At 45.9% G+C, this 21,897-nt stretch overlaps 1 protein-coding gene across 1 annotated transcript in view; it reads left to right on the plus strand.

Moving 5' to 3' along the window:
• The window catches only part of RHBDL1 (rhomboid like 1), an 81,589-nt gene that overhangs the window by 54,952 nt on the left and 4,740 nt on the right, over window positions 1-21,897 (plus strand). The window contains exons 2-6 of the mRNA XM_075318447.1: window positions 4,174-4,332; window positions 4,422-4,646; window positions 11,937-12,085; window positions 15,250-15,362; window positions 21,031-21,131. Coding sequence (XP_075174562.1) covers window positions 4,174-4,332; window positions 4,422-4,646; window positions 11,937-12,085; window positions 15,250-15,362; window positions 21,031-21,131 — 747 coding nt within the window. The remainder of the gene's footprint in view (window positions 1-4,173; window positions 4,333-4,421; window positions 4,647-11,936; window positions 12,086-15,249; window positions 15,363-21,030; window positions 21,132-21,897) is intronic.

A 21,897-nucleotide genomic window follows, 5' to 3' on the forward strand; every position in this document is an offset into this window, starting at 1 on the left:
TATCTACTATAATACTGCCCCCTATGTACAAGACTATAACTACTATAATACTGCCCCCTATGTACAAAAATATATCTACTATAATACTGCCCCCTATGTACAAGAATATAGCTACTATAATACTGCCCCTATGTACAAGAATATAACTACTATAATACTGCCCCATATGTACAAGAATATAACTACTATAATACTGCCCCCTATGTACAAGAATATAACTACTATAATACTGCCCCTATGTACAAGAATATAACTACTATAATACTGCCCCTATGTACAAGAATATAACTACTATAATACTGCCCCTATGTACAAGAATATAACTACTATAATCCTGCCGCTATGTACAAGAATATAACTACTATAATACTGCCCCTATGTACAAGAATATAACTACTATAATACTGCCCCTATGTACAAGAATATAACTACTATAATACTGCCCCATGTACAAGAATATAACTTCTATAATACTGCTCCTATGTACAAGAATATAACTACTATAATACTGCCCCCTATGTACAAGAATATAACTACTATAATACTGCCCCGATGTACAAGAATATAACTACTATAATACTGCCCCCTATGTACAAGAATATAACTACTATAATACTGCCCCGATGTACAAGAATATAACTACTATAATACTGTCCCCTATGTACAAGAATATAACTACTATAATACTGCCCCTATGTACAAGAATATAACTTCTATAATACTGCTCCTATGTACAAGAATATAACTTCTATAATACTGCCCCCTATGTACAAGAATATAACTACTATAATACTGCCCCCTATGTACAAGAATATAACTACTATAATACTGCCCCTATATATAAGAATATAACTACGATAATACTGCCCCATGTACAAGAATATAACTACTATAATACTGCCCCCTATGTACAAGAATATAACTACTATAATACTGCTCCTATGTACAAGAATATAACTACTATAATACTGCTCCCTATATACAAGAATATAACTACTATAATACTGCCCCTATGTACAAGAATATAACTACTATAATACTGCTCCAATGTACAAGAATATAACTTCTATAATACTGCTCCTATGTACAAGAATATAACTACTAAAATACTGCTCCCTATGTACAAGAATATAACTACGATAATACTGCCCCATGTACAAGAATATAACTTCTATAATACTGCTCCCTATGGATGAGAATATAGTGATGAAACAGTAGGACATTTCGGCAGTATAGGTGATGGGTGAGCTCTGGGTATTGGAGGCAGCTGTACACGGCTCTTCCATGTTATTGGTGCATTCTGCTGAATGTCTCAGGAATACATTGTAGTGCTGCTATACAGAGGTTGTGTGGGTGAGCGGGGAATAGCGGCCGGTGGTAGAGACTGTAAACAAAATTCTTTTGGTGAGAAAGTACATGAGTGGGAGAGCGCTGTGTGGCGGGGAGAGCGCTGTGTGGCGGGTAGAGCGCTGTGTGGCGGGGAGAGCGCTGTGTGGCGGAGAGCGGGTCACGGCGCTGAATTTTCTGTGTGTGGGCGACTCGTGATATGAAAATAAACTTCATTTTAGAGTCAATACAAGATTTAATTCAGAAAACAAGGGCAGAAGGTGTAGAGCGGAGGAAGGAGGAGGCGTCTGCAGGCGGATCTGGGGAGACACATGGCGGAAAGAATCTGAGCAAGAACCTGAAAACTCAGGGACAAGTGTTCACTACTCAGTCAGGACACGTCCTCCGTATACTGCACCGCGCGTGACACATGCTCCATATACTGCGCCGTGTGGAACACGTCCTCCACATACTGCACCGCGCGGGGCACCCCCTCATCATACTGCATCGCGCGGGACACCCCCTCCACATACTGCACCGCGCGGGACGCCCCCTCCACATACTGCACCACGCGGGACGCCCCCTCATCATACTACATCGCGTGGGACGCCCCCTCCACATACTGCACCACGCGGGACGCCCCCTCCACATCCTGCACCGCGCGGGACGCCCCCTCATCATACTGCATCGCGTGGGACGCCCCCTCCACATACTGCACCACGCGGGACGCCCCCTCCACATCCTGCACCGCGCGGGACGCCTCCTCCACATACTGCATCGCGTGGGACGCCTCCTCCACATATTGCACCAAGCGGGACGCCCCCTCCACATACTGCACCGCGCAGGACACCCCCTCCACATACTGCACCACGTGGGACACCCCCTCCACATATTGCACCGCGTGGGACACCCCCTCCACATATTGCACCGCGTGGGACGCCTCCTCCACATACTGCACCAAGCGGGACACCCCCTCCACATACTGCACCACGTGGGACACCCCCTCCACATCCTGCACCGCGCGGGACGCCCCCTCCACATCCTGCACCGCGCGGGACGCCTCCTCCACATACTGCACCGCGTGGGACGCCCTCTCCACATACTGCACTGCGTGGGACGCCCCCTCCACATACTGCACCGCGCAGGACACCCCCTCCACATACTGCACCGCGCAGGACACCCCCTCCACATACTGCACCGCGCAGGACACCCCCTCCACATACTGCACCGCGCAGGACACCCCCTCCACATACTGCACCGCGTGGGACGCCCCCTCCACATACTGCACCGCGTGGGACGCCTCCTCCACATACTGCACCACGCAGGACGCCCCCTCCACATACTGCACCACGCAGGACGCCCTCTAAACATACTGCTCCGCTCTGGTCGCCTCCTCCACATCCTGCACCGCGCAGGACACCCCCTCCACATACTGCACCGCGCAGGACACCTCCTCCACATACTGCACCGCGTGGGACGCCTCCTCCACATACTGCACCACGCAGGACGCCCTCTAAACATACTGCTCCGCTCTGGTCGCCTCCTCCACATCCTGCACCGCGCGGGACGCCCCCTCCACATGCTGCACCGCGCGGGACGCCCCCTCCACATACTGCACCACGTGGGACGCCCCCTCCACATACTGCACCGCGTGGGACGCCCTCTCCACATATTGCACCGCGCGGGACGCCCCCTCCACATGCTGCCCCGCGTGGGACGCCCCCTCCACATACTGCATCGCGTGGGACGCCCCCTCCACATACTGCACCGCGCGGGACCCCTCCTCCACATACTGCACCGTGTGGGACGCCCCCTCCACATACTGCACCGCGCGGGACGCCTCCTCCACATATTGCACCGCGCTGGACGCCCCCTCCACATACTGCACCGCGCAGGACGCCCTCTAAACATACTGCTCCGCTCGGGACGCCTCCTCCACATGCTGCACCGCGCGAGACGCCCCATCCACATACTGCACAGCGCAGGACGCCTCCTCTACATGCTACACCGCGTGGGACGCCCCCTCCACATACTGCACCGCGTGGGACGCCCCCTCCACATCCTGCACCGCGCGGGATGCCCCCTCCACATACTGCTCCGCGCAGGACGCCCTCTAAACATACTGCTCCGCTCGGGACGCCTCCTCTACATCCTGCACCGCGTGGGACGCCCCCTCCACATCCTGCATCGCGTGGGACGCCCCCTCCACATATTGCACCGCGCGGGACGCCTCCTCCACATATTGCACCGCGCGGGACGCCTCCTCCACATACTGCACCGCGCAGGACGCCCTCTAAACATACTGCTCCGCTCGGGACGCCTCCTCCACATCCTGCACCGCGTGGGACGCCCCCTCCACATACTGCACCGCGCGGGACGCCTCCTCCACATACTGCACCGCGTGGGACGCCCCCTCCACATACTGCACCGCGTGGGACGCCCCCTCCACATATTGCACCGCGTGGGACACCTCCTCCACATACTGCACCGCGTGGGACGCCCCCTCCACATACTGCACCGCGCGGGACGCCCCCTCCACATACTGCACCGCGCGGGACGCCTGCTCCACATACTGCGCCGCGCAGGACGCCCCCTCCACATACTGCACCGCGCGGGACGCCTCCTCCACATACTGCACCGAGCGGGACGCCTCCTCCCAGAGGAGGATTGTATGGCTTATAAGTCTCTTTATGCTGGTTTGGACCCAAATAGTGCGGAGCTCATTTAGGTCCTTTTGCCATTTTTGACTCCTATCGTGCTAAACGTTGCACCACATCCGAGAGCAGGAAACAGTATATTTTATGGCATTAAGTGGATGTTTTATTGGCACTTTTCTTTTTTTTTCAGCTTGACCCAGATAACACGGGTTTTGTATGTGCCGAAACCTTTGCCGCTCTGGTAAACAACCATGAGCTGCCCCTGGACCCCGCTAAGCTGGAGATGTTATTTGCTCTGTCACAAGGCAATGAAGAGGGACAGATCTGTTACCCGCAGCTCGTGGACCTGGTGAGACATTTTAACATCCCTTTAAAAAATAAAATAAACAATTGACCTTTCCTAATTTTTGATATGGATACATTACTGTGACTCCGCAGATCAGCAGCAAGCGGTCCAGTAGTTTTCGCAGAGCCATCAGCAGCGGCCAGAGAGCCCTCCCCCGCGATGTGCTGCTGGATCAGGCCGGGCTGGGCGTCTATAAGAGATTCGTACGCTATGTGGCGTATGAGATCCTGCCGGGGGAGATGGAGAGGCGGTGGTACTTCTACCAGCATCGCCCGTGTCCACCACCTGTATTCATGGCGGCCGTGACTCTGACACAGGCAAGTACCGACTACTGGTGTAAAGGGTAAATCTGTTCCCTATGTCATATCTGGCTCATTATATCCCAATCTCTCATAAATATAGAATCTAAGGCTATGTGCCCACGCTACAGGATTTATCGCGGATTTGACGCGGATTTTGACGCGGATTTAGCGCGGATTTGCCGAAAATCTGCAGCACAGCTACTCCCCAGCCATTTCAATGGCATTTTGGAAATGCTGTGCCCATGCTGCGGATTTTTCCGCTGCGGATTTTGCCGCGGATTTTGATGCGGAACAAACTGCAGCATGTCAATTGTTTGGTGCAGTTTTGGTGCGGATTTTCTGTTTTGAATGGGGGAAAAAAAAAAAATGAAATCCGCATCAAAATCCGCGGCAAATCCGCGGTAAATCCGCGGCAAATCCGCGGGTGCGGATTTGCCGCGAAAGTTGCGGATTTTCAGGCAAAAAAATCCGCATGGACATTCTAGCGTGGGCACATAGCCTTACATGGATCTGCGAGTGTCCAACTATCTATTTCCATTTCATATTTATTCATCTTTCTATCTACACTCTTCAACATTGAAATTGCACCACCGAGAAGGAAAAAATCATGGAAGAATGGAAATCATAGGATGGATATTAATGGTCGTCTGAGGAAGGTTTTGCCGCTAAATGCACTTGGAAAAAAGTTCAAGATCCTCCGCTGGCAGCTCCTGTGTAATCACCGACCTAGGACATTCAGATGTGTTTGATAGGAGACAAGTCCAGAGACCCTGCAGCCATGGGAGACAAGTCCAGAGATGCTGCAGCCATGGGAAACAAGTCCAGAGACGCTGCAGCCATGGGAGACAAGTCCGGAGATGCTGCAGCCATGAGAAACAAGTCCAGAGATGCTGCAGCCATGGGAGACAAGTCCAGAGATGCTGCAGCCATGGGAGAAAAGTCTGGAGACCCTGCAGCCATGGGAGACAAGTCCAAAGATGCTGCAGCCATGAGAAACAAGTCCAGAGATGCTGCAGCCATGGGAAACAAGTCCAGAGATGCTGCAGCCATGGGAGACAAGTCCAGAGATGCTGCAGCCATGGGAGAAAAGTCCGGAGACCCTGCAGCCATGGGAGACAAGTCCAGAGACGCTGCAGCCATGGGAAACAAGTCCGGAGATGCTGCAGCCATGGGAGACAAGTCCAGAGATGCTGCAGCCATGGGAGAAAAGTCCAGAGACCCTGCAGCCATGGGAAACAAGTCCAGAGACGCTGCAGCCATGGGAGACAAGTCCGGAGATGCTGCAGCCATGAGAAACAAGTCCAGAGATGCTGCAGCCATGGGAAACAAGTCCAGAGATGCTGCAGCCATGGGAGACAAGTCCAGAGATGCTGCAGCCATGGGAGAAAAGTCCGGAGACCCTGCAGCCATGGGAGACAAGTCCAGAGACGCTGCAGCCATGGGAAACAAGTCCGGAGATGCTGCAGCCATGGGAGACAAGTCCAGAGATGCTGCAGCCATGGGAGAAAAGTCCGGAGACCCTGCAGCCATGGGAAACAAGTCCGGAGATGCTGCAGCCATGGGAAACAAGTCCGGAGACGCTGCAGCCATGGGAGACAAGTCCGGAGATGCTGCAGCCATGAGAAACAAGTCCAGAGATGCTGCAGCCATGGGAAACAAGTCCAGAGATGCTGCAGCCATGGGAGACAAGTCCAGAGATGCTGCAGCCATGGGAGAAAAGTCCGGAGACGCTGCAGCCATGGGAAACAAGTCCGGAGATGCTGCAGCCATGGGAGACAAGTCCAGTGACCCTGCAGCCATGGGAAACAAGTCCGGAGATGCTGCAGCCATGGGAGACAAGTCCAGAGACCCTGCAGCCATGGGAAACAAGTCCGAAGATGCTGCAGCCATGGGAAACAAGTAAGGAGATGCTGCAGCCATGGGAAACAAGTCAGGAGATGCTGCAGCCATGGGAAACAAGTCAGGAGATGCTGCAGCCATGGGAAACAAGTCCAGAGATGCTGCAGCCATGGGAAACAAGTCTAGAGATGCTGCAGCCATGGGAGACAAGTCTAGAGATACTGCAGCCATGGGAGACAAGTCCAATGACCTTGCAGCCATGGGAGACAAATCTGGAGATGCTGTAGCCATGAGAGACAAGTCTGTAGATGCTGCAGCAATGGAGAAAAATCTGGAGATGCTGCAGCCATGGGAAAAAAGTCTGGAGACACTGCAGACATGGGAGACACGTCTGGAGATGCTGCAGCCACAGGAGATTAGTCCGGAGATGCTGCAGCCACGGGAAACTAGTCTGGAGATGCTGCAGCCATGGGAGACAAGTCCAGATAAGCTGAAGCCATGGGAGACAAGTCTGGAGACGCTGCATTTATGGGAGACAAGTTTGGACATGCAGCAGCCATGGGAGACAAGTTTGGACACGCAGCAGCCATGGGAGACAAGTTTGGACATGCAGCAGCCATGGGAGACAGGTTTGGACATGCAACGGCCATGGGAGACAAGTTTGGACACGCAGCAGCCATGGGAGACAAGTTTGGACATGCAGCAGCCATGGGAGACAAGTCCGGAATCGCTGCAGCCTTGGGAGATAAGTCCGAAGACTCTGCAGCCATGGGAGACAAGTCCGGAGAAGCTGCAGCCATAGGAAACAAATCTAGAAATGTTGTGGTGTGGCCATAAGAGACAAGTCTGGAGAAGCTGAAGTCATGGGAGACAAGTCAAGAGACACTGCAGCCATGGTAACACATTTAGGCCCTGAAAGCTGCTCACTGTAGGACCAGCGACATGCGGCTTGATGTCTGTGGAAAAACGGCTCTTGTGACACTTTGGAGAAATGGCCACACCACTGGTTCTATCATCAAATCACATTAATGCTGAGCCGTTAGTATACCTGAAACACAGACCAGAGGGGTCCAACTACAGCACATTGTAACCCCCCACCATAATCCCAGAAGATGGGGGTTACTCTCCTTTGTGAAGACTTCTTCATGGTGTTGCCCATATGGTCTTCAGTTTGCGTCCAAGACAAAAGCGGGCCTTGTCGCTGACGAGGACAGATCTCCATTCCAACATTCCAGCTTGCAATTTCCATTTGGAGACCACATTAGCAACAACATAAAGGGTCATGACATGAGTGAACACCACACCACTTCTACTCTGGGATTATGGTGTGGGGGTGACATAATGCACAGTAGCCGGACCCCTGTAGCCATTGGTTAGTCATTACACAGGAGCTGCCAGCAGTGGATCTTGATGATTTGCACTAGTGCATTTAGAGGCAGACCCTTCCTCAGACGGCCATTATTAGCCTCCCTGGTATCAGCCGAGGCTGGACGTGTCGGGAGTTCTACACACGGCTCAGACTCCAGACCTTCTGAAAATGTTGTGTCTCCCTTTTCATCATTTGCAGATCGGTAATGTCTGATCCTGGGATTTCCATCATTTCACCACTTTTCTTTCTTGGTGTTGCAATTTCAATGTTGAGAAGTAGAAAAAACAAAAACTATAAAACACGGGGGAAGCGCCAGCCATCATTTTTTGTATGTGAGAGGTTTTGGTGATAACCGTGGAGCCTTTGTACCCATCTCTGCATGAAAACGTGAATGAAAAGTGAATTACAAAAGGAGAAATGTGAATCCCATCAGTATTCGGTGACTGCCCGTCTCCTCCATCCTCAGTATTCAGTGACCGCCCGTCTCTCCATCCTCAGTATTCAGTGACCGCCCGTCTCCTCCATCCTCAGTATTCAGTGACCGCCCGTCTCCTCCATCCTCAGTATTCAGTGACCGCCCGTCTCCTCCATCCTCAGTATTCAGTGACCACCCGTCCCCTCCGTCCTCAGTATTCGGTGACCGCCCGTCTCCTCCATCCTCAGTATTCAGTGACCGCCCGTCTCTCCATCCTCAGTATTCAGTGACCGCTCGTCTCCTCCATCCTCAGTATTCAGTGACCGCCCGTCTCCTCCATCCTCAGTATTCAGTGACCGCCCGTCTCCTCCATCCTCAGTATTCAGTGACCGCCCCTCTCCTCCATCCTCAGTATTCAGTGACCGCCCGTCTCCTTCATCCTCAGTATTCAGTGACCGCTCGTCTCCTCCATCCTCAGTATTTGGCAATCGCCCTTCTCCTCCGCCCTCAGTATTCAGTAATCGCCTGTCTCCTCCATCCTCAGTATTCGGTGACCGCCCGTCTCTTCCATCCTCAGTATTCAGTGACCACCCGTCTCCTCCATCCTCAGTATTCAGTGACCGCCCGTCTCCTCCATCCTCAGTATTCAGTGACCGCCCGTCTCCTCCATCCTCAGTATTCAGTGACCGCCTGTCTCCTCCATCCTCAGTATTCAGTGACCGCCCGTCTTCTCCATCCTCAGTATTCAGTGACCGCCCGTCTCCTCCATCCTCAGTATTCAGTGACCGCCCGTCTCCTCCATCCTCAGTATTCAGTGACCACCCGTCTCCTCCATCCTCAGTATTCAGTGACCGCCCGTCTCCTCCATCCTCAGTATTCAGTGACCGCCCGTCTCCTCCATCCTCAGTATTCAGTGACCGCCCGTCTCCTCCATCCTCAGTATTCAGTGACCACCTGTCTCCTCCATCCTCAGTATTCAGTGACCGCCCGTCTTCTCCATCCTCAGTATTCAGTGACCGCCCGTCTCCTCCATCCTCAGTATTCAGTGACCACCCGTCTCCTCCATCCTCAGTATTCAGTGATGACCTCCATCCTCAGTATTCAGTGATGACCTCTATTCTCAGTATTTGGCAATCGCCTGTCTCCTCCATCCTCAGTATTCAGTGACCGCCCGTCTCCTCCATCCTCAGTATTCAGTGACCGCTCGTCTCCTCCATCCTCAGTAGTCGGTGACCGCCAGTCACCTCCATCCTCAGTAGTCGGTGACCGCCAGTCACCTCCATCCTCAGTAGTCGGTGACCGCCAGTCACCTCCATCCTCAGTAGTCGGTGACCGCCAGTCACCTCCATCCTCAGTAGTCGGTGACCGCCAGTCACCTCCATCCTCAGTAGTCGGTGACCGCCAGTCACCTCCATCCTCAGTAGTCGGTGACCGCCAGTCACCTCCATCCTCAGTATCTGGTAACCGTCTGTCTCCTCCATCTTCAGTATTTGGTGACCACCCGTTGCCTCCATTCTCAGTATTCGGTGACCGCCCGTCTCCTCCATCTTCAGTGTCTGGTGACTGCCCATCAACTCCATTAATTCTTCTCGTCCATTGCACACAGTTTATGAAGAAGCTCGGCAGAAGGTTGATCCAAACATCTTGGAGAACCAACCCCAGATGAGGCTTGTATGGACGCTTCTGTCTCTTGATCCTAGACAGATGGGATGATGTGAGGTCAGGTCTCTGTGGGGTCGGATCATCACATCTAGAACTCCTCATGGTTAATGACATTGGCTGGATGTTTGGGGTCGTTGTCTTGCTGCGGAATAAGTTTCGAGCCATACACCTCTCTGATAGTAGTACATGATGGAGAAGTATCTGTCCTGGATTTCTCAGCATTGAGGACTCTATTAATCCCGGTCAAACCCCAACTCCATCTGCTGAAATGTAGCCTCAAACTTGCAGGGCGTCACTGTTCTTTCAGACCCTCATTACTGTGCCACTTTTCAGTCCTTTACATATAATCTGCTTCTTTTAGAGCCAAAATTTTCATATTGACCCCTGCTGACATTTTTCTGAACCCCCGAATCCTGTGTTTTTGTGCATAGTTGAGTCCCTTTTCCTTGTTTCCATGTTGAAGATGTGGAGTTACTTGTCCACACGTCTTCCATAAAGATGACTTCTGGACAGAGTTCTCCAATCAGTAGATGGGTAAAGCTGGTGCCTATCGTTTCTGCCAGTTCTGAGTTGATGGCACTGCTGGATATTGTCCGGTTTTGATGGCAAGTAACATGCTGTGTCTTTCATCTGCTGCACCAGTGCTCGTTGGCTGACCTCTGCCTTTACGGTCCTCAATGTTGCCCATTTCTTAGTGTCCTCAAAGATGAGAAATCCAGTCAGATACTTCTCCATCATGTAATATCATCAGGATGGCGTCTGATTAGCTTAATTACGCAGCCGGACAATGACCCCCAACATCCAGTCAATGTGATTAAGAATGAGGATTCCTCGGACATAAAGATCTGGCCCCACAGAGCCCTGATCTCACGTCATCTCGTCCGTCTGAGATCATGAGACAGAAGGATCTCCACAAGCCTCATACACAGAAGATCTGGGATCGGTTTTCCAAGATGTTTGGCACAACCTCCTGCCGGTCTTTAGTGTTTGAATGATACACACGGTGATGGTGGGATATGGTGGGTTGTGGATGTTCAGATGTGGCGAGTGTTGCCTTGTGTATACATTGTCCTGTCTGCAGGTTAATCACCCCTTGCAGTGCTTCTGTCTCTAGGTCTGGAAGAGGGGGGCCTGGAATCTACCCAACCTCTGCTTACCTGGTGGATTATTCAGTCTTGTCTAAGGACAAGTAGGAAGATTTATCCTCTATGGGTGAAGCTGGGGCTACGGTCCACACCCCAGAGACATGGATATTTATCGCTTACTGGACTACTTTACCCGCTGTATGGTGCATTATTTGATGAACCTTCTGGATTGCATGGAATAAATATTCTTTGGATTGTTCACTCCTCTCTCGCTCTGTTGATTGCGTGATACCGGAGAAGGACCCCGTGACAATTGGTGGCAGCAGTGGGATCAACAGAGCACAACCCAATGGAGATCCACCCACAGAGTGAATACAGAAACGGGACCGCATCCAGTCTACAGGAGAGAGCCAGAGATCTGGGTCTGAATTACCAGTTGTCATGGGGTCCTTGTCCGATATCACACAATCAACAGAGCGAGAGAGGAGTGAACAATCCAAAGAACCTTTATTTCAAGCAAATCAGGTCTATAAAATAATCCACCACACAGGGGGTAAAGTAGTCCAGTAAGCGATAAATGTCTGTCTTGGGGTGCGGACCGTAGCCCCAGCTTCACCCACAAAGGATAAATCTTCCTGCTGGTCTCTTGTCCTCAGACAGACTGAATAATCCCCCAGGTAAGCAGAGAGGTTGAGTGAATTCCAAGTCCCCGTCCCCCAGACCTAGAGACAGTGCAGGGGGTGATTAACCTGCAGACAGGACAATGTACACACAAGGCAACACTTCCAACATCTGAACATCCACAACCCACCATCACACACACACATACTATAAAAAAAAAAAAAAAAGAGTGCAGCACCCTGCCCGGCTACCTAAGGGGTTAATAGCCCACTGGCCTTCTTCTGCTGTTCTTAGGCCTGTCTCATCCACTCTAGATCATCGTGTTCCTGTGTTATGGCGTCAAGCTGAACAAGTGGGTGTTACAGACGTACCACCCCGAGTACATGAAGAGCCCCCTGGTATACCACCCGGGACATCGGGCCAAAGCTTGGCGCTTCCTTACGTATATGTTCATGCACGTTGGGTAAGTGCCATCCGTCCGTGGCTGCCGCCATACTGTATTGTTGTGGTAATGCCCGATGCTGTTTGGTTTTGATTGGGCTGAGGGTTTCAGTTCAGTGACACCTTAAATTTTTATCAACCCCGCCCCCCCCCCTTAGATCAGAGTATTAACGCTTTAATAGCCATATTGCCCCTGAAGCTCCCAATTCTCTCGTGGTGCCGTCATCATGGTGGGTGTGTTATTCTTTCCCTACAAGCTCAGAAATATGGATCAGTGCAATGTGTGCATTCACAGCTAACCTGCTTGCTGATGGTTTCCACCTAGCACATGGAGATTTTGACATTATTTTTTACAGCTTTCTAAGTAATTGATAACGGCTGTGGTAAAGCAGGTAATATAGATGTAGTTTTCTCCACTTCTTTGCCATCACGGTGCAGTTTTTCCTCCTCCACAGTCTCAGTCCCTCTTCTTCGGGTTTTCCAGAAGCTTTTCGTTAGGAGGCAGAGATAATAAATAAATCTGCTCGGAGATGCAGGAGATATTTTTTCATGTGATTTCCATGGTAACCAGGTACTTGAGATCGTACGGAGAGGCCTCTATAGAGGTTTTTGATGGATCCTGGTGCATTAAACCTCAATCCTCAGCTATGGGGAAAAAAAAAACAAAAAACACGTCGCCCCCTCAGTAAAGAAGACATTTTGTAGAGAACATTTTCTTTGCAGCCACTTAAAAAAGGGTCAATGTGCCTTAAAGGGGTGTGGTCACATTACGTTTGCGATGTGAAGGGATGGGGGGGGTGTAAATACTTTTGAATTGCTGATGTCATACCCCAAATCACTAGAAGCTATGGAGGATGAAGGGCGTAGGGGGGGTCTTGTCGGCAGTTGCAGAAATGCTGTGGACAAACAGAGGAATAGGTTTAGGTAGTCGAGGGATAAGGGCGTGGACCCATGCTGTGCCAGATTTGCCGCTCAGGAGTCTAGGAAAGCTGGGTGACAGCCTTGAGGCAGTGGTAATGGAGGCCACATGCAGCCTGTATGGCCTGTGTAGTACGGCAATTCCCATCTCTCCGTGCTCCCTCGCTCCCATCGTTCTCCTCTGCTTTATTGAGCCACCCGGGGCCTTGTTCTGTGCATTGATCCCAAGGCCGTAGTGGTGGTTGCCATGGTAACGCGAGAGCATAACTGTGACATCCTAATTATAGGCCTCGGTAGTGCTTCAGCCTCATCTCAGGAGGGACCAGAAGCCTTATTATAGCAGTATTATTATTATTATTAGCGGCCGGCGGGGCTCGTACTGACCCGAAGCCGCTGCCACACACCATCCTCAGCACAGGAAGAGGCCACTACGCTGTGCACCACTAGGCGGCGCTCTGTCCCTTCCTGGTTGTTACCTAGATGTGATAAAGTGGGGTGGATTATACAGATCTGACCTTAAAGGGGGTCTCCACTTTTTTTTCGAAAACATATCGTCAGTGTCCTTTAGTAAAAGCCCCATAAGTGGGAGAGGAGTGTAAAGATGGAAACCGCTCACTGCTCGGCTGACTTGATGGCTTGTGCCGGCCACCATTACTGATCAACCCCTGGTGCCGACAACAAGCCAACATGACCGGGGCCATAAACAATTGACTAATACTTCGTAGGTGCATGGGCCGATACTTTCCACTTCGGTTCATACACTGGAGCAGTCACCATGCTGCTGTTGACTGACCTTTTTTCTGCCTTGTGAGAATATATACAAGTCACCCCGGCTATAAGAGTTGCCGAAATTGGGCATTTATGTGGTAAAAAGAACATACCTATTAATGGATGGATTGGGGATCCAACAGTGAAGAGGCTGCACTGGTGTGGAGGATGAAGCTCCTTTACTGTTAAGGGATTCTGCAACGGCAAAGGTCAAATAAAAAAAGATTCAAGAGGTAGCGTTGGTAATCCGCGGTAGCCGACCCCGAACCTTCCTCCTACCCGCAGACAGCAGACATCTTTGACGCTTCTCCTTCATTTTTAGGATTTGAGGGGGGTCACAGAGGTCAGACCCCAAAGGCATGAAAATTTTTCATTGATATATATATATATATATATATATATATATATATATATATATATATAAAAATAACATACATACATATATATATATAAATAAAAAAACAATAATAATATCATATATATATAAAATATATATATATACAAAATATATATCTATATATAAAATATATATACATATAAAAAAAAAATTATATATCTGTTATATATAGAAAAAATATATATATATATAAAAAAAAAATATATATATTTTTTATATATATATATATATATATATATATATATATATATATATATATATATATATATATATATATATATATATAAATATATATATTATACACACACACACTCACACATATATATCCATTGATTGCGGATTGTACACAGGTTCTAGTACTAATCGTGCTGGCTGGCGCACAGGTGAAGTTTGCAGGGTGTTTCTCCGCTGCTATCGCAGGTGTCTGACGTCTTAAGGCTTGTTTAAGGCTTATTTTAGAAGTACGACCACTTGCCAAAATGAACAGATATTTCTGAAGGAGCTACGGCGACGCAGCCTCCGGGCACCGAGCCAGGAAATAAGAGTTTACTCTCGCGCTTAGAGGCGACGCCAGGAGTCATTTTTAATGGCGCACGCAATAACGAAACTCCTGAACCTCAAAAGGCTTCTCTCAGAAATGCCCCCGCCGCCGTTCACAGGGGATCAAACAAGCGCACAAAGAGGCTTAATAGATGCTTCCAAGAGCGATGGTGAAATCACTGAGTCGCAGCTTCGCTCTGTGCTCGGTGGTGACTCGGTTATTAGTTGTTGTTTTTTTTGCTTATAAAGAAGTGGCACATTAATCCAGAGGATGGAGCGGGGAGTCACGGGAAATGCTAGAATATCCTCTCTAGTGGTAAAGGAAAGAGAAGGGTGATGCGGGCGCGTAGGTAACACAGTCCTGATGAATGAGGAGGACAGTTACAAAGTGACTGATACGTGTAAACATGTGAGGTGGGAGACGTGACAACCGCTCTCACCACAGTGTCCGGGGCAGAGTAGTCAGACTTTCTGAAAATGTAGACAAAACTACCAATGAATCTACAAATTACTGCCATCTTCTCAATCCTCTCTACATCTGACTCTTTATGTGACACTTACAGCTTGGAGCAGCTCGGCTTTAACACCCTCCTCCAGCTGATGATTGGCGTACCGCTAGAGATGGTGCACGGGGTGCTGAGGATAAGCTTCCTGTACCTGGCCGGGGTGCTGGCGGGTGAGTATATCACGTCACCACCTATATATAACCACTATAATACTGCCCCTATGTACAGGAATATAACTACTATAATACTGCCCCCCTATGTACAAGAATATAACTACTATAATACTGCCCCCTATATACAATAATATAACTACTATAATACTGCCCTCTATGTACAAGAATATAACTACTATAATACTGCTCCCTATATACAAGAATATAACTACTATAATACTGCTCCCTATGTACAAGAATATAACTACTATAATACTGCCCTCTATGTACAAGAATATAACTACTATAATACTGCCCCCTATGTACAAGAATATAACTACTATAATACTGCCCCCTATGTACAGGAATATAACTACTATAATACTGCTCCTATGTACAAGAATATAACTACTATAATACTGCCCTCTATGTACAAGAATATAACTACTATAATACTGCCCCCTATGTACAAGAATATAACTACTATAATACTGCCCCCTATGTACAGGAATATAACTACTATAATACTGCTCCTATGTACAAGAATATAACTACTATAATACTGCCCCTATGTACAAGAATATAACTACTATAATACTGCCCCCTATGTACAAGAATATAACTACTATAATACTGCCCCTATGTACAAGAATATAACTACTATAATACTGCCCCTATGTACAAGAATATAACTACTACAATACTGCTCCTATATACAAGAATATAACTACTACAATACTGCTCCTATGTACAAGAATATAACTACTATAATACTGCCCCTATGTACAAGAATATAACTACTATAATACTGCCCCCTATATACAAGAATATAACTACTATAATACTGCCCCTATGTACAAGAATATAACTACTATAATACTGCTCCTATGTACAAGAATATAACTACTATAATACTGCCCCCTATGTACAAGAATATAACTACTATAATACTGCCCCCTATATACAAGAATATAACTACTATAATACTGCTCCTATGTACAAGAATATAACTACTATAATACTGCCTCCTATGTACAAGAATATAACTACTATAATACTGCTCCTATGTACAAGAATATAACTACTATAATACTGCCCCCTATGTACAAGAATATAACTACTATAATACTGCCCCCTATATACAAGAATATAACTACTATAATACTGCTCCTATATACAAGAATATAACTACTATAATACTTCTCCTATATACAAGAATATAACTACTACAATACTGCTCCTATGTACAAGAATATAACTACTATAATACTGCCCCTATGTACAAGAATATAACTACTATAATACTGCCTCCTATGTACAAGAATATAACTACTATACCGGGCGGCACGGTGGCTCAGTGGTTAGCACTGCAGTCTTGCAGCGCTGGGGTCCTGGGTTCAAATCCCACCAAGGACATTATCTGCAAGGAGTATGTTCTCCCAGTGTTTGCGTAGGTTTCCTCCCACACTCCAAAGACATACAGATAGGGACTCTAGATTGTGAGCCCCAATGGGGACAGTGCTGCCAATGTATGTAAAGCGCTGTGGAATTAATAGCGCTATATAGATGAATAAAATTATTATTAATTAATCCTATGTACAAGAATATAACTACTATAATACTGCCCCTATGTACAAGAATATAACTACTATAATACTGCTCCTATGTACAAGAATATAACTACTATAATACTGCACCCTATGTACAAGAATATAACCACTATAATACTGCCCCTATGTACAGGAATATAACCACTATAATACTGCCCCTATGTACAAGCATATAGCTGCTATAATACTGCCCCCTATGTACAAGAATATAACTACTATAATACTGCTCCTATGTACAAGAATATAACTACTATAATACTGCCTCCTATGTACAAGAATATAACTACTATAATACTGCCCCCCTATGTACAGGAATATATCTACTATAATACTGCCCCTATGTACAAGAATATAACTACTATAATACTGCCTCCTATGTACAAGAGTATAACTACTATAATACTACCCCTATGTACAAGAATATAACTACTATAATACTGCCCCTATGTACAAGAGTATAACTACTATAATACTGCCCCTATGTACAAGAGTATATCTACTATAATACTGCCCCCTATGTACAAGAATATAACTACTATAATACTGCCCCTATGTACAAGAATATAACTACTATAATACTGCCCCCTATATACAAGAATATAACTACTATAATACTGCCCCCTATATACAAGAATATAACTACTATAATACTGCCCTTATGTACAGGAATATAACCACTATAATACTGCCCCTATGTACAAGCATATAGCTGCTATAATACTGCCCCCTATGTACAAGAATATAACTACTATAATACTGCCCCTATGTACAAGAATATAACTACTATAATACTGCTCCTATGTACAAGATTATAACTACTATAATACTGCTCCTATGTACAAGAATATAACTACTATAATACTGCCCCTATGTACAAGAATATAACTACTATAATACTGCTCTCTATGTACAAGAATATAACTACTATTATCCTGCCCCTATGTACAAGAATATAACTACTATAATACTGCCCCCCTATGTACAGGAATATATCTACTATAATACTGCCCCTATGTACAAGAATATAACTACTATAATACTGCCTCCTATGTACAAGAGTATAACTACTATAATACTACCCCTATGTACAAGAATATAACTACTATAATACTGCCCCTATGTACAAGAGTATAACTACTATAATACTGCTCTTATGTACAAGAATATAACTACTATAATACTGCCCCTATGTACAAGAATATAACTACTATAATACTGCCTCCTATGTACAAGAGTATAACTACTATAATACTACCCCTATGTACAAGAATATAACTACTATAATACTTCCCCTATGTACAAGAATATAACTACTATAATACTGCTCTTATGTACAAGAATATAACTACTATAATACTGCTCCTATGTACAAGATTATAACTACTATAATACTGCTCCTATGTACAAGAATATAACTACTATAATACTGCCCCTATGTACAAGAATATAACTACTATAATACTGCTCTCTATGTACAAGAATATAACTACTATAATACTGCCCCTATGTACAAGAATATAACTACTATAATACTGCCCCCCTATGTACAGGAATATATCTACTATAATACTGCCCCTATGTACAAGAATATAACTACTATAATACTGCCTCCTATGTACAAGAGTATAACTACTATAATACTGCCCCCTATGTACAAGAATATAACTACTATAATACTGCCTCCTATGTACAAGAATATAACTGCTATAATACTGCCCCCTATGTACAAGAATATAACTACTATAATACTACCCCTATGTACAAGAATATAACTACTATAATACTGCCCCTATGTACAAGAGTATAACTACTATAATACTTCCCCTATGTACAAGAATATAACTACTATAATACTGCCCCTATATACAAGAATATAACTACTAGAATACTTCCCCTATGTACAAGAATATAACTACTATAATACTTCCCCTATATACAAGAATATAACTACTATAATACTGCCCCTATATACAAGAATATAACTACTATAATACTACCCCTATGTACAAGAATATAACTACTATAATACTGCCCCCTATGTACAAGAATATAACTACTATAATACTGCCCCCTATGTACAAGAATATAACTACTATAATACTGCCCCTATATACAAGAATATAACTACTATAATACTTCCCCTATGTACAAGAATATAACTACTATAATACTGCCCCTATGTACAAGAATATAACTACTATAATACTTCCCCTATGTACAAGAATATAACTACTATAATACTGCCCCTATGTACAAGAATATAACTACTATAATACTGCCCCCTATGTACAAGAATATAACTACTATAATACTGCCCCCTATGTACAAGAATGTAACTACTACAGTCATATGAAAAAGTTTGGGCGCCCCTATTAATGTTAACCTTTTTTCTTTATAACAATTTGGGTTTTTGCTATTTCAGTTTCATATATCTAATAACTGATGGACTGAGTAATATTTCTGGATTGAAATGAGGTTTATTGTACTAACAGAAAATGTGCAATCCGCATTTAAACAAAATATGACCGGTGCAAAAGTATGGGCACCCTTATCAATTTCTTGATTTGAACACTCCTAACTACTTTTTACTGACTTACTAATGCACTAAATTGGTTTTGTAACCTCATTGAGCTTTGAACTTCATAGGCAGGTGTATCCAATCATGAGAAAAGGTATTTAAGGTGGCCACTTGCAAGTAGTTCTCCTATTTGAATCTCCTATGAAGAGTGGCATCATGGGCTCCTCAAAACAACTCTCAAATGATCTGAAAACAAAGATTATTCAGCATAGTTGTTCAGGGGAAAGATACAAAAAGTTGTCTCAGAGATTTAAACTGTCAGTTTCCACTGTGAGGAACATAGTAAGGAAATGGAAGAACACAGGTACAGTTCTTATTAAGCCCAGAAGTGGCAGGCCAAGAAAAATATCAGAAAGGCAGAGAAGAAGAATGGTGAGAACAGTCAAGGACAATCCACAGACCACCTCCAAAGACCTGCAGCATCATCTTGCTGCAGATGGTGTCAATGTGCATCGGTCAACAAGACAGCGCATGTTGCACAAGGAGAAGCTGTATGGGAGAGTGATGCGAAAGAAGCCGTTTCTGCAAGCACGCCACAAACAGAGTCGCCTGAGGTATGCAAAAGCACATTTGGACAAGCCAGTTACATTTTGGAAGAAGCTCCTGTGGACTGATGAACCAAAGATTGAGTTGTTTGGTCATACAAAAAAGCGTTATGCATGGAGGCAAAAAAACACGGCATTCCAAGAAAAGCACTTGCTACCCACAGTAAAATTTGGTGGCGGTTCCATCATGTTTTGGGGCTGTGTGGCCAATGCCGGCACCGGGAATCTTGTTAAAGTTGAGGGTCGCATGGATTCAACTCAGTATCAGCAGATTCTTGACAATAATGTGCAAGAATCAGTGACGAAGTTGAAGTTACGCAGGGGATGGATATTTCAGCAAGACAATGATCCTAAACACCGCTCTAAATCTATTCAGGCATTCATGCAGAGGAACCATTACAATGTTCTGGAATGGCCATCCCAGTCCCCAGACCTGAATATCATTGAACATCTGTGGGATGATGTGAAGCGGCGGTCCATGCTCGGCGACCATCAAACTTACCTGGACTGGAATTGTTTTGTAACAGGAATGGTCAAATCTACCTTCATCCAGGATCCAGGAACTCATTAACAGCTACAGGAAGCCACTAGAGGCTGCGATTTCTGCAAAAGGAGGATCTACAAAATATTAATGTCACTTTTATGTTGAGGTGCCCATACTTTTGCACCGGTCACATTTTGTTTAAATGCGGATTGCACATTTTCTGTTAGTACAATAAACCTCATTTCAATCCAGAAATATTACTCAGTCCATCAGTTATTAGATATATGAAACTGAAATAGCAAAAACCCAAATTGTTATAAAGAAAAAAGGTTAACATTAATAGGGGTGCCCAAACTTTTTCATATGACTGTATAATACTGCCCCTAAGTACAACAATATAACTACTATAATACTGCCCCCAATGGGAAGAATACAGGTACTGTGAGGTAACATGTCTATTCCTTCCCAGGGTCGCTTGCCGTTTCAGTCACGGACATGAGAGCGCCGCTGGTTGGAGGGTCAGGCGGTGTGTATGCGCTGTGTTCTGCACATCTCGCTAATGTTGTTATGGTAAGTTATAACCTCATATGGTAGATTTTACCTTACAATAGCTGTATACTAGGGACATATATATATACAGTTAGGTCCAGAAATATTTGGACAGTGACACAAGTTTTGTTATTTTAGCTGTTTACAAAAACATGTTCAGAAATACAATTCTATATATAATATGGGCTGAAAGTGCACACTCCCAGCTGCAATATGAGAGTTTTCACATCCAAATCGGAGAAAGGGTTTAGGAATCATAGCTCTGTAATGCATAGCCTCCTCTTTTTCAAGGGACCAAAAGTAATTGGACAAGGGACTCTAAGGGCTGCAATTAACTCTGAAGGCGTCTCCCTCGTTAACCTGTAATCAATGAAGTAGTTAAAAGGTCTGGGGTTGATTACAGGTGTGTGGTTTTGCATTTGGAAGCTGTTGCTGTGACCAGACAACATGCGGTCTAAGGAACTCTCAATTGAGGTGAAGCAGAACATCCTGAGGCTGAAAAAAAAGAAAAAATCCATCAGAGAGATAGCAGACATGCTTGGAGTAGCAAAATCAACAGTCGGGTACATTCTGAGAAAAAAGGAATTGACTGGTGAGCTTGGGAACTCAAAAAGGCCTGGGCGTCCACGGATGACAACAGTGGTGGATGATCGCCGCATACTTTCTTTGGTGAAGAAGAACCCGTTCACAACATCAACTGAAGTCCAGAACACTCTCAGTGAAGTAGGTGTATCTGTCTCTAAGTCAACAGTAAAGAGAAGACTCCATGAAAGTAAATACAAAGGGT

The sequence above is a fragment of the Anomaloglossus baeobatrachus genome, chromosome 7, assembly GCF_048569485.1.
Source record: "Anomaloglossus baeobatrachus isolate aAnoBae1 chromosome 7, aAnoBae1.hap1, whole genome shotgun sequence".
Taxonomy (NCBI): Eukaryota; Metazoa; Chordata; class Amphibia; order Anura; family Aromobatidae; genus Anomaloglossus; species Anomaloglossus baeobatrachus.